General features: G+C 55.5%; 1 protein-coding gene across 1 annotated transcript in view; it reads left to right on the plus strand.

Annotated features, from left to right (window-relative positions):
* The first annotated feature begins 3129 nt into the window (after positions 1 to 3129).
* Phf2 (PHD finger protein 2) overlaps positions 3130 to 15665 on the plus strand; it is a 99786-nt gene continuing 87250 nt past the window's right edge. The window contains exon 1 of the mRNA XM_026406930.2: positions 3130 to 3272. Coding sequence (XP_026262715.1) covers positions 3175 to 3272 — 98 coding nt within the window. The 5' untranslated portion in view covers positions 3130 to 3174. The remainder of the gene's footprint in view (positions 3273 to 15665) is intronic.

Genomic DNA, 15665 nt, shown 5'->3' on the forward strand with positions numbered 1-15665 from the left:
CATGTAGGCCGCAACTGTGCTGCCACTGGAGTGCCAGGGTGCAGGGACAGCGTGGGGGGCCACACAGCTAGTGAGCCCATGCTCCCTACCCCTGCAACAGATTCGTGGATGCTGAACTGCCCCTGAGCCCAAGGGCATGGGGAGGGCCTGGTGGGCAGGCACTGGGGTCCAGATAGCACAAGCAGATGGGGCTACCAAGTTTTGGGGCCTTCCCTGGCACTCCAATTGCAGCCCTGTGCCATTGACCGAGACAGAGGCGTTTTCCTCCCCTTACCACAGACATGAACGTTAACCCATTCTTTTGAGGGTCAGGATGCCCCCTGAATTTTGGGGACTATTGATCCCCCCTGCTTGGGGGTCCTCCTCCCACCCCCTTCAGTATGGGAAGCTCAATTCCCTCCCTTTACCCCCTCTCCCAGATCCCCTTCTCAGAGGCATCTCTGTGCACCCCTCAACTCCTTCCTTTTCCCCATCTGTTCCCTGCATTTACAAATGTATACACACACCCACTGGCTCCCTTCACTCTAGGGAGGATTCTAACAAAGCTGAGACTCTGCTGAGCCTTCAATGTCTACAATAGGTGCTCAACAAATATCTAAATAGGGGGGTGTTGGGAGAAGGGAGGAAAGGTGCATTTGCAGGAGATGGAGAGAAAGGAGAAAACAGGGAAGGTATCAGAGAAGGCCTGTTTGGTGCTGCAGATGGCAGCTGGCCTGGAAAATTTTTGAGTACCAGAAAAGTGTCAGGTGGACATGCATAGAGCAGGTGTGTTGGTCGTGGTCAGCTGCAGAGAGGGGACCATCCTGTGGGAAGGGAGGATGGACAGCATCTCAGTGATCAGTGCCTGAGAAACTTGCAGAGGGAGGGCTTTTCCAGGCACATTCTGGAAGGAGGCAGGCTGAAGCTTGAGAGGCTCAGGGGCCACAGGGTCAGCATTGGGGAAGTGTGGGTGCTTTGCTTGCTTACTTCCTCCTACCTCTTACCAGGCAGCTCCTCTTTGGGCTAGGCATTTAATTGCTTTGGGCCTCAGTTTTCACTTCTGTAAAATGGCACTGACACCATGACCCAGGCAGTATGGCTTAAGACTAGTAACCCTGGTGAAGAACCGGAGCGTGGTGTCTAGGAGGCATTTGGTAAGTGTTGGTGACTATAATCATCATCTGTGAACAAGAAAATGGAAGAGTTCAAAAGGGAAGACTGCCCACAGTTGCTGTTCCTTGCACACAAGGGCCTCCAGAAGTTTCTAGCTTTGGTGACTAGACAACTCAGGGTTTTGGCCACTGTGCTCTACTACTGCTTTGGCACTGCTGTCACAGGAAAGGAAGTGTGTCCTTTAGGTAATTGGGCAGCACCCTCCCCAGCAGGGCTTCCTCTGGGCCTCCTTTCAGACCCCCCTTTTCTGCAGGAATTCACACCAAGGTGCTAATGCTGGACAATGGCTTAATAGTTATTCCTTTACCAGAGCCGAAGTAAGTAAAAAAACCACCCATGAGGAAGGAAACCAAAGGTGACATTGGAATTGAGGCAGGAGGCAGGGAGGGTTATGTTCATCCTGGGCAGCTCAGAGGTTTCGGCTGTGCGTGTGTGGGGGTGCCCCTACCCTTATTCCCAGGTTCTTTTTCCCACCCTTCACCTTCCTCATGCTTGCCCTGGAGCTAAGGCCCTTTCACAGGTTAAGGGGCCACCTGTTTGGAGAGGGTGGTGGACTCTGAGGGCAGACTGTGACTCAGTGGGAGGGAGGACCTTCATGGAGCTCCCTGGGATGCAAAGCCCATAGGCAGGTGCTGCTGGGCAATCGTGCTGGACTGTGCCTCCTCCAGGTGCTGTGAGGGACGGGGAGGCCTGAGGACTTGGGATTCACTTGCAGCCATCAGCATTTCCCCATTTTATGTAAATTGTGCCACAGGGGGAAAGGGAAAGAAGACGGTGAGCCAGGCAGGCAGATTTCTTACCCAGCAGGGGTGCCCAAAGGATGCTACAGCTAGGGAGGGGTCAAGGGCCTCCGTCCCCCAGAGGACACCTTTTCTCTCCCCCACACACCAAAGCCCCTGATCACAGCAGGTGAGGCCAGAGACCCAGTTCGGGGCTCAGGCTGCAGGGGCGACAGCCACAACCTAGCCCTGGGGCTCTGCCTCCCCATTTCTGCTGCACAGATGCGGTGGCTAGGCTGTCCTCCCAGACCCTAAGTCTGGGGGCTCGAACCGAGGTTTCTCGGCAGCACAAACGTCAGGTAAGCTGTCTCGTTACAGAGCTGACCCATGCCAGCGCGCTCTCAGGTCCCCTGATTCTTGTCCCCCTCGTCCGGGGGGCTGAGCATGAGGGAAGTCCATGGGCTCGAGGGAGGGAGTGGAGCAGCCCCCCGCCAGGGAGGAGGGGAAGGGGAAGCTGTGGCCGAGCCAGAAACTCTCTCGGAACTCGGGATGGGAGAGAGGCAGCAAGGCCCAAGAAAAGAGAGGAACAGTCCCCTCTCCGCCTCACTCTGGGGTCAGAAAAAAGTTAGGGCGAAGGAGTTGCTTCTTGGCTTTCTGGACGAGGAAGGACATCCTGCGGGCTCTCCTCCTGTACCCAGGGACAGGGAAGGCTCCCCAGCCTGCCTTTCCTCGGCGCCCCGGGTCCACCTTCTCCCTCCAGGGTCCCCCCAGCCCATCTTCTTCCCTCGGAATTTCCCCTTTCTCCCAAGGGGTCCCCGCAGCGCACCTTCTCCCCCGGGACCCTCGGGCCCACCTTCTCCCCCGGCCCGCCTTCCCGGCGGCGGGAGCGGGGCCCAGGCCGGCGGGCGGAGGCGGCGCCACCCGGGGCGCTGACGTAGAGGCCGCTCGGCGGCCGGGGGTCCCTTCGGTGGGGCCGCGGCTCCCCGCCCGCCGCCCCCGCGCGTCCATTCCCTTTTGTGTCCCGCGCGCGGCCCGGCCCCGCGCACACTCGCGCCCTGCGCCCCGCGGGCCGGCGGGCGGCTCCCGGCGCGGCCCCTCCAGCCAGCGCGCCGGCATTGTGTGGACGCGCCCGGCCGGGAGCGCGCGCGGGGGCTGTCGTGCGCCCCCGTCCCCGTCCCCTCCCGGCCGCGGCGCCGCCTGCGCCCCGCCGCCCCCGCCGCCCCCGCGCGGCCCGGCCCCCGGCCCGGCCCGGCCCGACCCGGGCAGCGCAGCGGCGGGGCGAGCGGCGGCGCGGCGCGGCAACATGGCGACGGTGCCCGTGTACTGCGTCTGCCGGCTCCCCTACGACGTTACCCGCTTCATGATCGAGTGCGACGCCTGCAAGGACTGGTTCCACGGCAGGTGAGCGCGCCGTGGCCCCCGCCTGGCCGGGCCCGGCTCCCGCCCGGCCAAGCCCCGCGCCTCCGGCTGCGCGCCCCAGGCCCGGCTCGGGGACCGGCCGCCGCCGCATTCCGGGCGCCCGGGTCTGGCCGGGCCGGGCCGCGCGCCCTTTTGTGCCCAGGGCGGGGGCGCTGGGCGCTGGGCCCGCGCCGGGCGCCCCCGGCCGCCGCGCACAAAGCGAGGCCCGCGGGCCGGGAGGTGGGCTCGCGGCGCCGGGAAGTTGGGGCTCCGGGCCCGGGCCGGGCCGGCTGACAGCGGGGCCGCGGCGGCCGTGAAGGCCGGGCACCGGAGGGAGGCCCAGGCCCGGCGCCCCCGCCGCCTCCCCCTGCGAAGTTGCAGGAACTTTCCCCGCGCGGGCTCGGGGCGGCCGGGCCGGGAGAGGCAGGCGCGCAGCCGGGCGCGGGTCCCCGGAGAGGAGCGAGTGGCGGGCTCCGGAGCTGGCAGGGCTGGGGCGGCCGAGGGGACTCTGGCGAGGTGGCGGCCAGGGCCCCCACCCTCCGCCGGGGCACGGGAGCTCCCTCGGACCTTGTCCTGGCGGGCAGGACCCCTCCCCGGTCTCCGCGCAGCTCCTAGTCCCGGCCGGCCTGCGGGCCTGGGCGGGAGTGCGGTGACAGAACGGTGTCTCTGTGTGTGGGGGGTGGGGGTTGTGGCTTTGCCGCCTCCTCTCTGGCCTTCGCGGTTCCCCATTTCCCTCCTCTCTGTCCTAGGCAGGGACACCCCAGTTTTGACATGACCTTATGCTCTCTAAGGAAAACGGGGAGCTGGGAAGGAGGTGAGCCCAGATACTGAAACTCGCTCTCTTGGCCCTTGCCCATTTCCACGACCTGGCCGTGTGCCTAGTTTTCAAAGATGAGGTCCCTTCCCACCCAGAAGTAAAAAGAGGAGGAGGAAGAGGTGATCCTCCTGCCTAAACTGCTCCAACAGGTTCTCTTGAATCTGACTTTGCCTGTGGGATGTGTTAGGGCCTGGTGGGGGTGGGGGCTGGCCTGGGGCTGGATAGGGCTGTGTGCCCTCTGGGGTTGGTTCCAGTCTTCAATGCCCAGGAGCAGGCTGGAGGGAGAGCAGGGGGTATGGCGTAGGTGGTCCCCTCCTGCTTATTCTCCACTGTGATTGGTCAGTGGCTTTTAAAAGTGAGCTAAGGCCTCTGGTCCAGCCTGGCTCCTGAACATGTGGGGAGCTGGGTGGTCAGGATGTGACCTGGCCTGGTTACATTTGTCAGCCCTGGGCCTGCATCCTATCTCCAGGCCTGTCATAGGGATATCCCTCAGGGGGGTGTGGGGCTCTATGGCTCACTGAAATCTTTTGAGCCTCCTGGGTGGCCCTCCTGAGATGCCCCAGGCTATCAGAACAGGGGAGACCAGGTGTGGCTCTGCCCAAAACAGGGCCACTACAAACAGCCACCAATTGCCATCCACCTCAGAGGGATTCGTGGACACAGCACAGTGGCTGAGAGCCTGTAGTACTCAGATCTCAATATGCTGGGAAGCTGGCTCTGAATGTCCCTGAAAGTGGCGGGGTCCCTTCCTTCTCCCCTGTCCCCACCCAGGACCAGCTGGGTACCTGTCAGCTCCCTGTTGCTGTCTATACTCAGTGCCCAGATTGGGGTAGGCAAGAGGGCTTTGTCATGTGCCCAGAGCGACCCTCTGGGAAGGCAAGGCTAGTTCTGAGCTGGACTTTCAGGCCAGGGGAAAACCCAGGAGTAAAGGGCAAGCCGGGGAGAGGGACTGGGAGCTGGCCTGAGGGGTTGGTGTTTTTGCTGCATTGGTCCAGAGGCAGAGGCAGAGGAGATAGACGCTTGAAGGAAGATTTTGGGGGGGATCTTATCTCCTGTTCCTTATCTGAGTTTTGCAATTTGATTCAGTAAAGGCAGTTGATCAGCTGCCACCTATTTGGGGTGGCCCTGAGTTCTGAAAGGGGGTCAGCCATGGGACATATTTTCTCATTCCTCTAATCAAGGGTCCCTTTCCCAAGTGAACCCTGAGCAGGGAAAGCCCCGTTGTGGGTCTGGATCCTTGGTTGGCTTGGGGCCAGAGCTGCCGTGGGGGGAAGGTTGGAGTTGGGCCTGGTGGGCAAGGCAGGGCACTGTAGCTCCCACAGCCCTGGCAGATCCGTGGGCCTCCCTCGGCATCACGGCTTGTATGTAAAGTGAAGGCGTGGGGCAGCCCTTCCGGCTTCTCAACCTCCAGGTGTTCTTGGACGGCCAGACCTCTTCCTGGCCCTGCAGACCACCTGCCTATTGTTTACTTCACAGTTCACATTTCAACTCACTTTTTAAAAGTTTGCATGTTTTTACACTTTGTGTTCTGCAGGAACTTTAGACTTGCAGAAGGGCTTAAAAACGACAGTTTCCTTACTTGTGCCCTCCGTTCCACTTCCCCTAAAGTTAACATCTGACATGGTAACCACGGCGCCAGCCTCGAAACCAAGGAGAGAGCCTTGGCACACCGCTGTTGACTGAACGGCAGGCTTTATTCAGATCAACTTAACCAGGTTTCCCTCCTGGATGTCCTTTTCCTGTTCCAGGATCTCACATCACATTTAGTTCCCTGGGTCTCCTTGCTCTGGTGAATATTTCTTTTAAAAGGAAACTTCGTATCATTGCCTGAAATAGAACATTAGTGTAACTAGCCATACACAGTGACTGTAAAAATAAATACAGTAACTGTTGAAGTCAAAAGCCTCCGTTTGTCCTACCTTAGGTCACATTATGTTCCTTCAGTGAACCTTGCTTTGGGGAGAGTTGGAGAGAGGGTCTCCCACCTCACAGTGGCAGCATCTGGAGCTGAGGATTCGACTGGGGGCAGCTTCTTTCTAGGGCCCCATCTTGCTTCTAATTCACGGCTGCAGGGACGCCAAGCCCCATAGCACCCCTTGAGGGCAGAGAAGGGGGGACAGCCCAGCTGGGCTGGGCATGGGTGCCATCCCTGGGGTGGTTCATCCTGCATTCCCTGGAAGAGGCAGTGTGGGGGTGGGAGCAGATGGGGAAGGAGACCCTCTTTTCAGCCCCTGGGACATGAGTGTCATACCTGAGTTACCTCTTTCCCAAATGGTTGCAAGATTCTTCCTCCAGTCTCACCTTGACCTTGGCTGGTGCTCCTGGCACTGGGTACCTCATCAGCCAGCTGGTCTTCGCTGACCTCCATGCAGCACGGCCTGGGAATTCAGGCTTTTACTTAACAGGGATGGATTTGGGGGCAGGACCTGGTAGGAGGCAGCTGGAAGCCAGTCGCCACCTGACTGTCTTGTGCACTCTGTTTGGTGGGGATGTGGTGCCTTGCACGCGTGTAGGGAACCTGTCCTCTCCTTTCAGAGGTCTTACTTTCCGACACACTCCTTGGGTCATGGGCTGTTGTCTCTCCTTGTGCCTGTGCCTTCCATCTGGAAGATGAGACCAGACCCCATGCCCTCCACCGCTGCTTCAGCCATATCTCCACGACTTGGCCTCTCACCTGGTTGCTGATTTGATTGGAGCATTTGAATCTCTGCGAAGAATGATTCTGTTAAAGCACCCAACATCCTTCAACCATAGCTCTCTGCTCCTCTTTCAGCTGCTTGTCCTATTGCATTTGAAGGGTTTTAGGAAACATCGTCTGTTAAATTGGCTTGAAAGAGCTTGAAGGCAGTGCAGGTGACTTTGGTGACAAAAAAATTTCATTTATTTTTCAGTAAATATTTGTCGGTGTGAATTCTACGAGGGGCTTGAAGTTGGCCAGGAGAGCTCTGGGGTTAGCCAGACAGGTCTCTCGTCTCTTAAAGAGTTTCTTGTAGGGAAATCACACTTGCAGATGGAGTCCCATCTCAGGCTGGCGAGTCTTGTCACAGAGGGGTGAGTGAGTGCTCTGAGTGCAGAGAATAGGGTTGGGAGAGGAGGAGGCCATCGGGGGTACCCGTAGGTATAGCCGGGAAGTGGGCTTCTCTGAGAGTGGAAGCCACACTGGGGTTCTGAACAAAGGAGGGCAGGAGTTTTGACAGGGTCCAACCTGGTAGCCAGCAGTTGGGGGCAGTGAGCCAGTCATAGGCAAGGGCCACCATCCAGGTGGGAGAAGACAGGGCTCCTGTAGGGTGTGGGGAGATGATCAGATTCTGGAAATGCCTGGAAGGTGAACTGCTGGAGACTCGCCTGGCATGGCCCCTCCGACCCTGTGGTCTGTCTTTCGCTCTGGGCTCTGTCTGCCCTCCTGGCTGGGGGCTCTTTCTTTGTGTGCATCTTCCTGAGGAGTGAGATGGACTATGGGATTGTCGGTATGTCCACTCCTTGTGGCAGAGCTGTGTCTGGGTACCTGGGGATGTGGAGCAGGCTTGTGGCCGGGCCCAGTGGGCTGGCTGTGTTGTTGCCAGTGGAGTGTGCGGGAGGGGAGGAGGCCCTGCCGTGGTCAGATGTCAACACTGAAGTCTGGGTGACCAGGACCCCAGAAGCTGAATGCTAGGGGAAGGGTCCTCCCCACGGGGGCAGTGTCATGAAGTGTTTGGGAAGAATGATTCATCAATTTAAGACCAGGACTTCTCCCTGTGTGGGTTTCTGAACTTCTGGGGGAGGTGGGAAGAATGTTTGGCCGATTTCTAGAGGGGAAAGCAGACCTCCCTATTTTTGTTCAAAAGAGGTGTCTCGAAGGGAGCAATTTGACATAAGCCTCATCCTAATTGCCAGAATGTTTGAAGTGAGCCTCGGAACTGCAGCCCAGATTTGTTTGGAGCCATGTGGGCATCAGGTATGGCCACAAATAGCCTAAGATCTGGGCTGAGATTTGGTATGCTTGGTGTCAACCCTGCCACCTCTGGACAACGTCTTCTCTGTGGCCATCTCCTCATAGTACCTTGCTACTTGCCAGATTGATTTTTTACCCCCACCCGGTTCTGGGGACTAAACCCAGGGATGCCATACCACTGACCTATATCCCCAGCCCTTTTTGTAACTTTATTTTGAGACAGAATCTCACCAAATTGTGGAGGTTGGCTTCAAACTTGTTATCCTCCTGCCTCAGCCTCCTGAGTAGCTGGGATTATAGGTGTGCATCGTGCCCTGCTAGTGTTGCCAGGTCCTATTTTAAAAGAATGGCGGGATTTGTTGTTGGGAATAAACGTGGGCCATCATATGATGTTCCCTGATGGAGTGTACTAGAAGCATCTAACTCCTAAAATTCAGGGTAAGGGTAAGACAAAGTCCACCAATTGGTTTGTGGAGTTATGGATGGGGATGGTCATTGCTGTAGGGGCTGACCTCTGGGCAGTGTTCCCTGCCTTAGGGGCCATTGTACATTCATCATCTTATTTTGTTCTCCTATGGTAGACGGGGCAGGTCACACCATGATCCACATTCTCAGCACTAAGTCAGAGGCAGCCGGAGGAGATGTCACATAGCTCAGTGACATGCAGGTTTCCAGACTTCGGGAGGTGTCCTCTGACCTGCAGCAGGCAGATGCACACGCCCTGACAGCGTGCAGGAAGGAGGCGGCATCTGGCTTATGCTCCTCTGGCTCAAGGACTTGAACAAATACCAGGTGCTGGTAACCATTCATGTCCACGGTTGTGATACTGCACAGAGTGGAATTGTCACAGAGGAGAGTTGCAAACTGTGCTAGGTAAGGGACGCGGTTCCCTCCAAGCAGCTCCATCCTGGTCTCAGAGTCTCTCAGGGGCCCTCTCATTGCAGCACCTCCCTCTCTGTGTCCCTCCTGTGTCTGTTCATTGTTCACCCTAACTTCTGCTACCTGGAGTCCCAGCTCTGTGGCTTGGTGGTGGTAGAGGACTCTCACTGTGCCTCCACCTGGCCACCCAAGTGCTGGGGAAAACAGGAAAACAGAATTCTAGCCACGACGGCTTTCACCTCAGGCCTGGGAATGGAAGGTCTCTGTGCTGTCTGTCCAGGCTAATGGAGAAATCAGTCTTTTCTCTTTATTTATTTATTTTTTAAGTTGAGGTAGAATTTAGATAACATAAAATGAACCATTTTAAAGTATAGGTTAGTGGCATTCGGTGCATACATATTGTTTTGCAGCCATCACCTCTAGTCCCCAAATATTTTCATGATGCCAAAGTGGATCTCCATCCTGTAAGCTGCCATTCCCTGTTCCCTTCTGTCCCTTCAACCCTGGACGACCACCCGTCTGCTCTCTGGCTCTCTGGGTTTATCTATTCTGGGTACTTTGTTATTTCATATAAATAGACTCATACAATATGCAACCTTTCCAATCTGGCCTCTTTTTACTGAGAGTGATGTTTTTGAGGCTCCTCCTCATTGCAGCCTGGGTCAGTATTCATTGATTTTTAAGGGCTGAACATTATTCTGCTGTATGAGGCCAAAGTTTATCCATTTATCAGTTGATGGACATTTGGATCCTTTCCACCTATGGCCGTTGTAAATAGTGATGTTGTGAACATGTGTGCACAAATGTTCGGTTGAACACCTGTTTTCAGTTCTTTGCTGCATACTAACCACGTGGGCATACGGCTGCTGAGCTACACCCCCAGCCCTATATTTAACTTTTGGAGTAACCAACAAATTATTTTCCATAGGGGCAGTGTTCTTCTCCACATCCTCACCAACACTTGTTATTTTCCTTTTTTTTTTCCATCATAAGCCATCCTGGTGGGTGTGAAGTGGCATTTCATTGTGGTTTTTACTTGCATTTCCATAATGATTAATGATGTGAAGTATCTTTTTATGTGCTTGTTGGTGATTTTTTCTTTGGAGAAATATCTACTCAAGTCCTTTTTTTTTTGGTGGTGCTGAGGTACTGGAGATTGAACCGTGATGCATGCTAGCCAACCCCCTTGGCCCATTTTTAAATTGGATTGTTGTTTTTTTATTGCTGAGCTTTAACGGTTCTTTATATATTCTACAGACTATAACTTTATCAGCTACACGATCTGCAGGGTCTTTTTTTTTTTTTTTTTCTTGAGAACCTGGGCTGTCTCCTCACTTTCTTGAAAATATCCATTGATATACAAAGTTTTTAACTTTGATGATGTTCAGTGTATGTACTCTTTCTTTTGTTGCTCAGGCTTTTGGTGTCCTATCTATCTAAGAATCTTGTTGCCAAATCCAGGATTATGAGGATTTATACTTGTGATGTCTTCTAACAGTTTTATGGTTTTAGCTTTTATATAAGTTTTTCAGCCATTTTCAGCCTATTTTTGCAGTAGTAGGAGGTGGGATCCAGGTTCATTCTTTTGCATGTGAATATCCAGTTGTCCCAGGACCATTTGTGGAAGAAAAGACAGTCTTTTCTCCACTGAATGCTCTTGGCACCCTTGTTGAAAATTATTTGGGCTGGGGATGTGGCTGGGCTGGGGATGTGGCTCAAGTGGTAGCGCGCTCGCCTGGCATGCGTGCGGCCGGGGTTCGATCCTCAGCACCACATACCAACAAAGATGTTGTGTCCGCCGAGAACTAAAACATAAATATTAAAAATAAAAAAAAATTATTTGGCCTTATATACAAGGGTTTATTTTTGAACTTTGAGTTTTGCTCCATTAGTCTGTATGCTATCCTTATGTCAGTACCACACTGTTTTGATCATTGCAGTAGATTTGTGTGTGTTTGTAGGGGGCAGTTCTGGGGCAGCTGAGGGCCCCATCCACACTAGGCAAGTTCTGTACCACTGAGCTAATATCAGGAAGCATGAGTCCTTCAGCTTTGTTCTTGTCTAAGATTCCTTTGGCTGTTTGTGGCCTCTTGCAATGCCCTGTGTTTTAGGATTGGCTACTGCAGTTCTAAGAAGGCTGTTGGAATTTTTGATAAGGATCACATTGCATCTGTAGATTGCTTTGGGTGATATTGTCATCTCAACAGCATTAAGTCTTCAGACAACCCATGAACATGGAAATGTCTCTCAATTTATGTGTGTCTTCTCTAATTTCTTTCAGCAAAATTTTGTACTTTGTTTGGGGGTGGGTACCGGTGATTTAACTCAAGGGCTCTTTATCACTGAGCTACATCTGCACCCCTTTTTATTTTTTATTTTTTAGTTGTAGTTGGACACAATACCTTCATTTATTTATTTTTATGTGGTGCTGATGATAGAATCCAGGGCCCTCACTTGTAGGCGAGCGCTCTACTGCTGAGCCATGACCCCAGCCCCTTTATTTTTTATTTTGAGGCAGAATCTTGCTAAGTTGTTGAGGCTGGCCTTGAACTTGTCATCCTTTTGTCTTGGCCTCCCAAGCCACTGGACATTTTGTACTTTTGAGTGTTCATGTCCTTCACCTCCTTGGTTAAATTTCTTCCTAGGTGTTTTTGTTTTTTTTCTTTGTGGATGCTATTGTAAGCAGAAATGGTTAATTTTTTTTTTTTTTTTTATTCATTGCTAGTACTTTCCCGCCCCCCTCCCGGGGGCAGGGACATGCTGAGAATCAAACCCAGAACCTTGTGCATGCTAGACAAGAACTCTACCACTGAGCCATACCCCAGTCTCATTGCTGATGTTTTTATCCTTATTTGTAATCACTTTTCAACATGTAATAACTGGGTTTCCAGAGCCACACTTGTGCAGGGTGCTTATGCCCATGCTGTGTGTGTATATTCAAGATGCCGTGTGCCTCCTGCATGTCTCTGTGCTGTCTTTTTTTTTTTTTTTTTTTTTTAACTGTGGATTGAACTCGGGAACTTTACCATTGAACTACATCCCTAGCCCCTTTATGTTTTATTTTGAGAAAGGATCTCACTAAGATGTCAATGCTGGTCTTGAACTTGTGTTCCTTCTGCCTCAGCCTCCTGAGTTGCTGGGATTATAGGCATGTGCCACCATGCCTGATGCTATCTTCCTTTTTGACCATAAGCATGTGTCAACCCTCTCTGCCAGATGCAGGCATTTCTGCATGCATGTGGGATCCCTCTTGAACTGTGCTTGAGGGTCCTCTTGTGAAGTCTCCATCTCCTTCCCCTGACCGCCATCCTCCCCGAGCCCTGCCTTTGTGGTTGGAGATTTGGTGGTGCCAGTCCTTGGCCTCCAGAGCTTGGGGTGAAGACAGTGAGCGATCTTGGAGCGGTGCTGGTGTTCCACGTGGCAGCACACGGCCTCGTGGATCTCGATGCAGCATTGAGAGCTTGGCGGGTTATTCCCAAGCCAACCAGCGCTCAGAGGGCTCAGCTGCCAGAGTCAATATGACAAAGTGGCAGGTCGGATGTGCAGTAGGCCACCCCAGTAGTACTCCTTCATTGGTAAAAGTGTCAGGAAGCTCCAAGACTAGCCAGGGGAGCCCACCAGGCTAGGAAGAGGACACCTGGAGTGTCCTGGGGTCAGGGACACCTGGGGCTAAAGCTGAGTGGATCAGGAGGGGCAGACTGGCTAGGAGGTGGCAGAGGACCCTAGCCTGGCGTGGGTAGGGTATGCTCCTGCAGGGAGGCCAGGAGGGAATGCTGAGGCCATGCAAAGCCTTGGGTTGGGGAGGGACCTGGGTCCTCTCCCGCTCCTTGTAATGTCCATCCAGAGACCTCAGTAAGGGTCAGAGAGGGGAGGTACCTGACCAGGTCCTTGCAGCCAGACCGAAGCAGGCTGTCAGAGGTCACATGGCCTGCGGGGGCTGGAGGGCCAGCAAGTGAGAGCAAAGGTCATGAAGGCGTGACAGGGCCAGCAGAAAGAGAGCCACTGGGATATAGGCCTCCCTGCCTCATGGGGCCTTTGGAGGAGCCGCGTGTGAGCGGGGCTGTGCCTGGGGAGGCTCTGGCCGTGCGTGTAAGGCTGACTCCCCCAAAGTGGGAGCACCACTTTCTGATCCACACAGAACGCTTGGTGGCCAGCAGCAGCCCTGAGACTGTACAAAGCTCCCAAACCCAGGGCCTTCCAGATGCCGGGGAAGCACTGTACCACCGAGCTACGCCCCAGCCCTCCTCCTTCATCTGGTCCCCGAAGGCTGTGGGCTGGGACAAGTGCAAGGGTCTGATTGGCCTTGGGGAGTGTTATGGGCCCAGGGTTTGGGGTGAGGACTAGACACACCCAGACCCTGGACAGCCAGACTTGAGCACAGAGCTGGACTCCGGCCCACTACCACTGCTGTTGACCGTTCCACGTCCCTGGAGGACTGTCACAGACCAGTGGGCTGGACGGAAGATCAGCATGTGGCTCTGTGACTTCCCCTTAGAACACCCCACCAGGAGGAAGGTGTGTGGACCTGGGAAGGGGCAGGCAGGCAGGGAGAGCCGCTGGGGAGTACTTGCTGGGAACATGGGGGCTACTCTTTCCTGAAAGTGGACAGAATGGCGCTGACCTCTGTCTGGTGGCTTTGGAGCTGCTGCTTGTACTGGGGGGCTGTAGAGCCACACACAGGGAGGGGCTCTCTTGCCTGCAGTTTGTACACAACCATCAGGCCCCTCCAATGCCACCCTGGGCCTTGAAGCAGCTCTGCAGCGGGCCCCGACCTGAGGCCGCTCTGTAGAGACCTGCTGTGGGGAGGCCCAGCTGCCAGCCAGGGACCCGGCCAATCCCGAGGCCCTTACTCCTTCCATTCCAGCCCACACCCGGGCTAGATAGGGACAGGGAGGCTTTGGGCCACTCCTGGCTGTGCCTGGTGACTGCATGTCCCCCACCGGGCATGCCTTGGTCTCAGGGCCCAAGCATCCTGCACAGACTGCGCTGGGAGGCAGGAGGTGTGCGGGTGACTGGACAGGGGTCCTCATCTGTCTGTCCATCCAGCTGGCCACATTGGCTGAACTCCCTGGGGCGGGGGGGGGATGTCTATTAGCCACTGGGATGTAGCATGAGGAAGGCAGCAAGGTCCCTGTGTTTATGGGTGGCACACACCGGTAGCAGACTCCACTGAGGGACCATGGCCGGGAGGCACAACAGGCGGGCACATCTCTTGTTGCCAGCCACCCAGAAGTCTGTGCTATGGAACCCCCTGAGGGGACAGCTGGCCCCAAGAGAGGGGACAGGCTGTGGGTGAGCCTGTAAGCCCTGGGTGGGAGTTTGCATTTAATTTCCAATGCAAAAAACAGTAGGACCAGGACAGGGCCCAGCGTTCTCTAGTTGGTGTTTTTACAAAGGTCTCTCAGAGGGTTGCCAGGATGGTAGACAAGATGGAGAGGGGCTGGGGCTCAGTGGCAGAGCGCTCGCCTGGCACGTGTGAAGCCCTGGGTTCGATCCTCAGCACCGCATAAAAATAAATAAATAAAATAAAAACATTGTGTCCATCTACAACTTAAAAAAAAAAAAAAGATGGAGAGAGACCAGAGGCCGGTTAGAAGCTGACAGCGTCAGGGGAGGAGCGGAAGATCCCTGGGGTGAGAGCTCACGGGGCCCTGGGGCGGCCCTGGGGTGGCCCTGGGACGGGGAGTGGAGGAACCCTGGCTGAGAGAACCCCCGGGTCCAGGGCGCAGGAGCTGGGGCTGGGCGAAGGTTGCCTGCCCCATGGAAGGTCTGAGTCTGCTCCTGCTCTGGGCTCCACCAGTGTCCACTCCACTAGAGGACAGAGACTAGCTGCCCTTGTCATTGCCGTGCTGGGGAGCTAACACAGGCTCCTGGGGGCTAGCAGGCGCTTTACCATCCCCCCCACCCCCAGTCCCAAGACAGCTGCCCTTGGCCTTGAGGTTTGCACAGTGCAGTCCTTATCTGTGTGGCTGACCCTCTGATCTGCCCCTGTGTGCCCATTGCCTCTCTGGCCTGTCCCCCTGTGGTGGCCTTGTGCCACCTGAGTTGCTCCTGGGCCCTGGGTGTGGAGCCCGTGGTAGCCATTGGTGCTCATTGTCTCCTTGGTGGTCACCTGCATGAGTCACCCGGGTGCCTGAGGCAGTCACGAGTTTGTGAGCCTGGGGGCTGCTCCCTGCGTCAGGCTGCAGCTGTGGTGGCCTGGAGCTCTGAGGACCCGTGTACCTGAGTTCCCATCTCCAGGTGCTGCTGCAGATGCTCCCTTCCTGGACCAGGGCCCTCTCAGGAGGGCGCCTTGGGCAGCCTGTGTCCTGCACGTGTGACTGGGGCGGATCCCTTGCTCTTGTGGGTGTGACACTGGGATCGGGGTGGCTCTGCCTTTGTGTCCAGCATCACGTGATGGGGACCAGGGGGCGGAGGGTGGAGATGGACAGCAGCAGGTGAACTTGGTGCCAGCCTGGGTGCCTGCACCGTTCTAGCCTGAGGGCCATGCGACACGCCCAGACCAGATACAGCCTCTTAGTGTTAGGCACCAAGTTAGAGAAGTGATGAGAATAACTTGCTCTGCGTGTCACCACAAAGCCAAGCCAAGCCTTGCTGACCTTCCCCCACTTCTTCCCCGGGTCCCATAAAGCCCTTCTGAAGTGTCTGTGTGTGGCAAAGCCGGGAGTGACCCTCTGACCGCCTGTGGGTGATGGTGTGACGGAGGGAGGGACCTGGGTCTAGGACCGCCCGGCCACGCCTAGATGCACTTCCTTTCTCCAGTCCCTTC

This window comes from Urocitellus parryii, chromosome 13 (genome assembly GCF_045843805.1).
Source record: "Urocitellus parryii isolate mUroPar1 chromosome 13, mUroPar1.hap1, whole genome shotgun sequence".
In the NCBI taxonomy this organism is placed as follows: domain Eukaryota; kingdom Metazoa; phylum Chordata; class Mammalia; order Rodentia; family Sciuridae; genus Urocitellus; species Urocitellus parryii.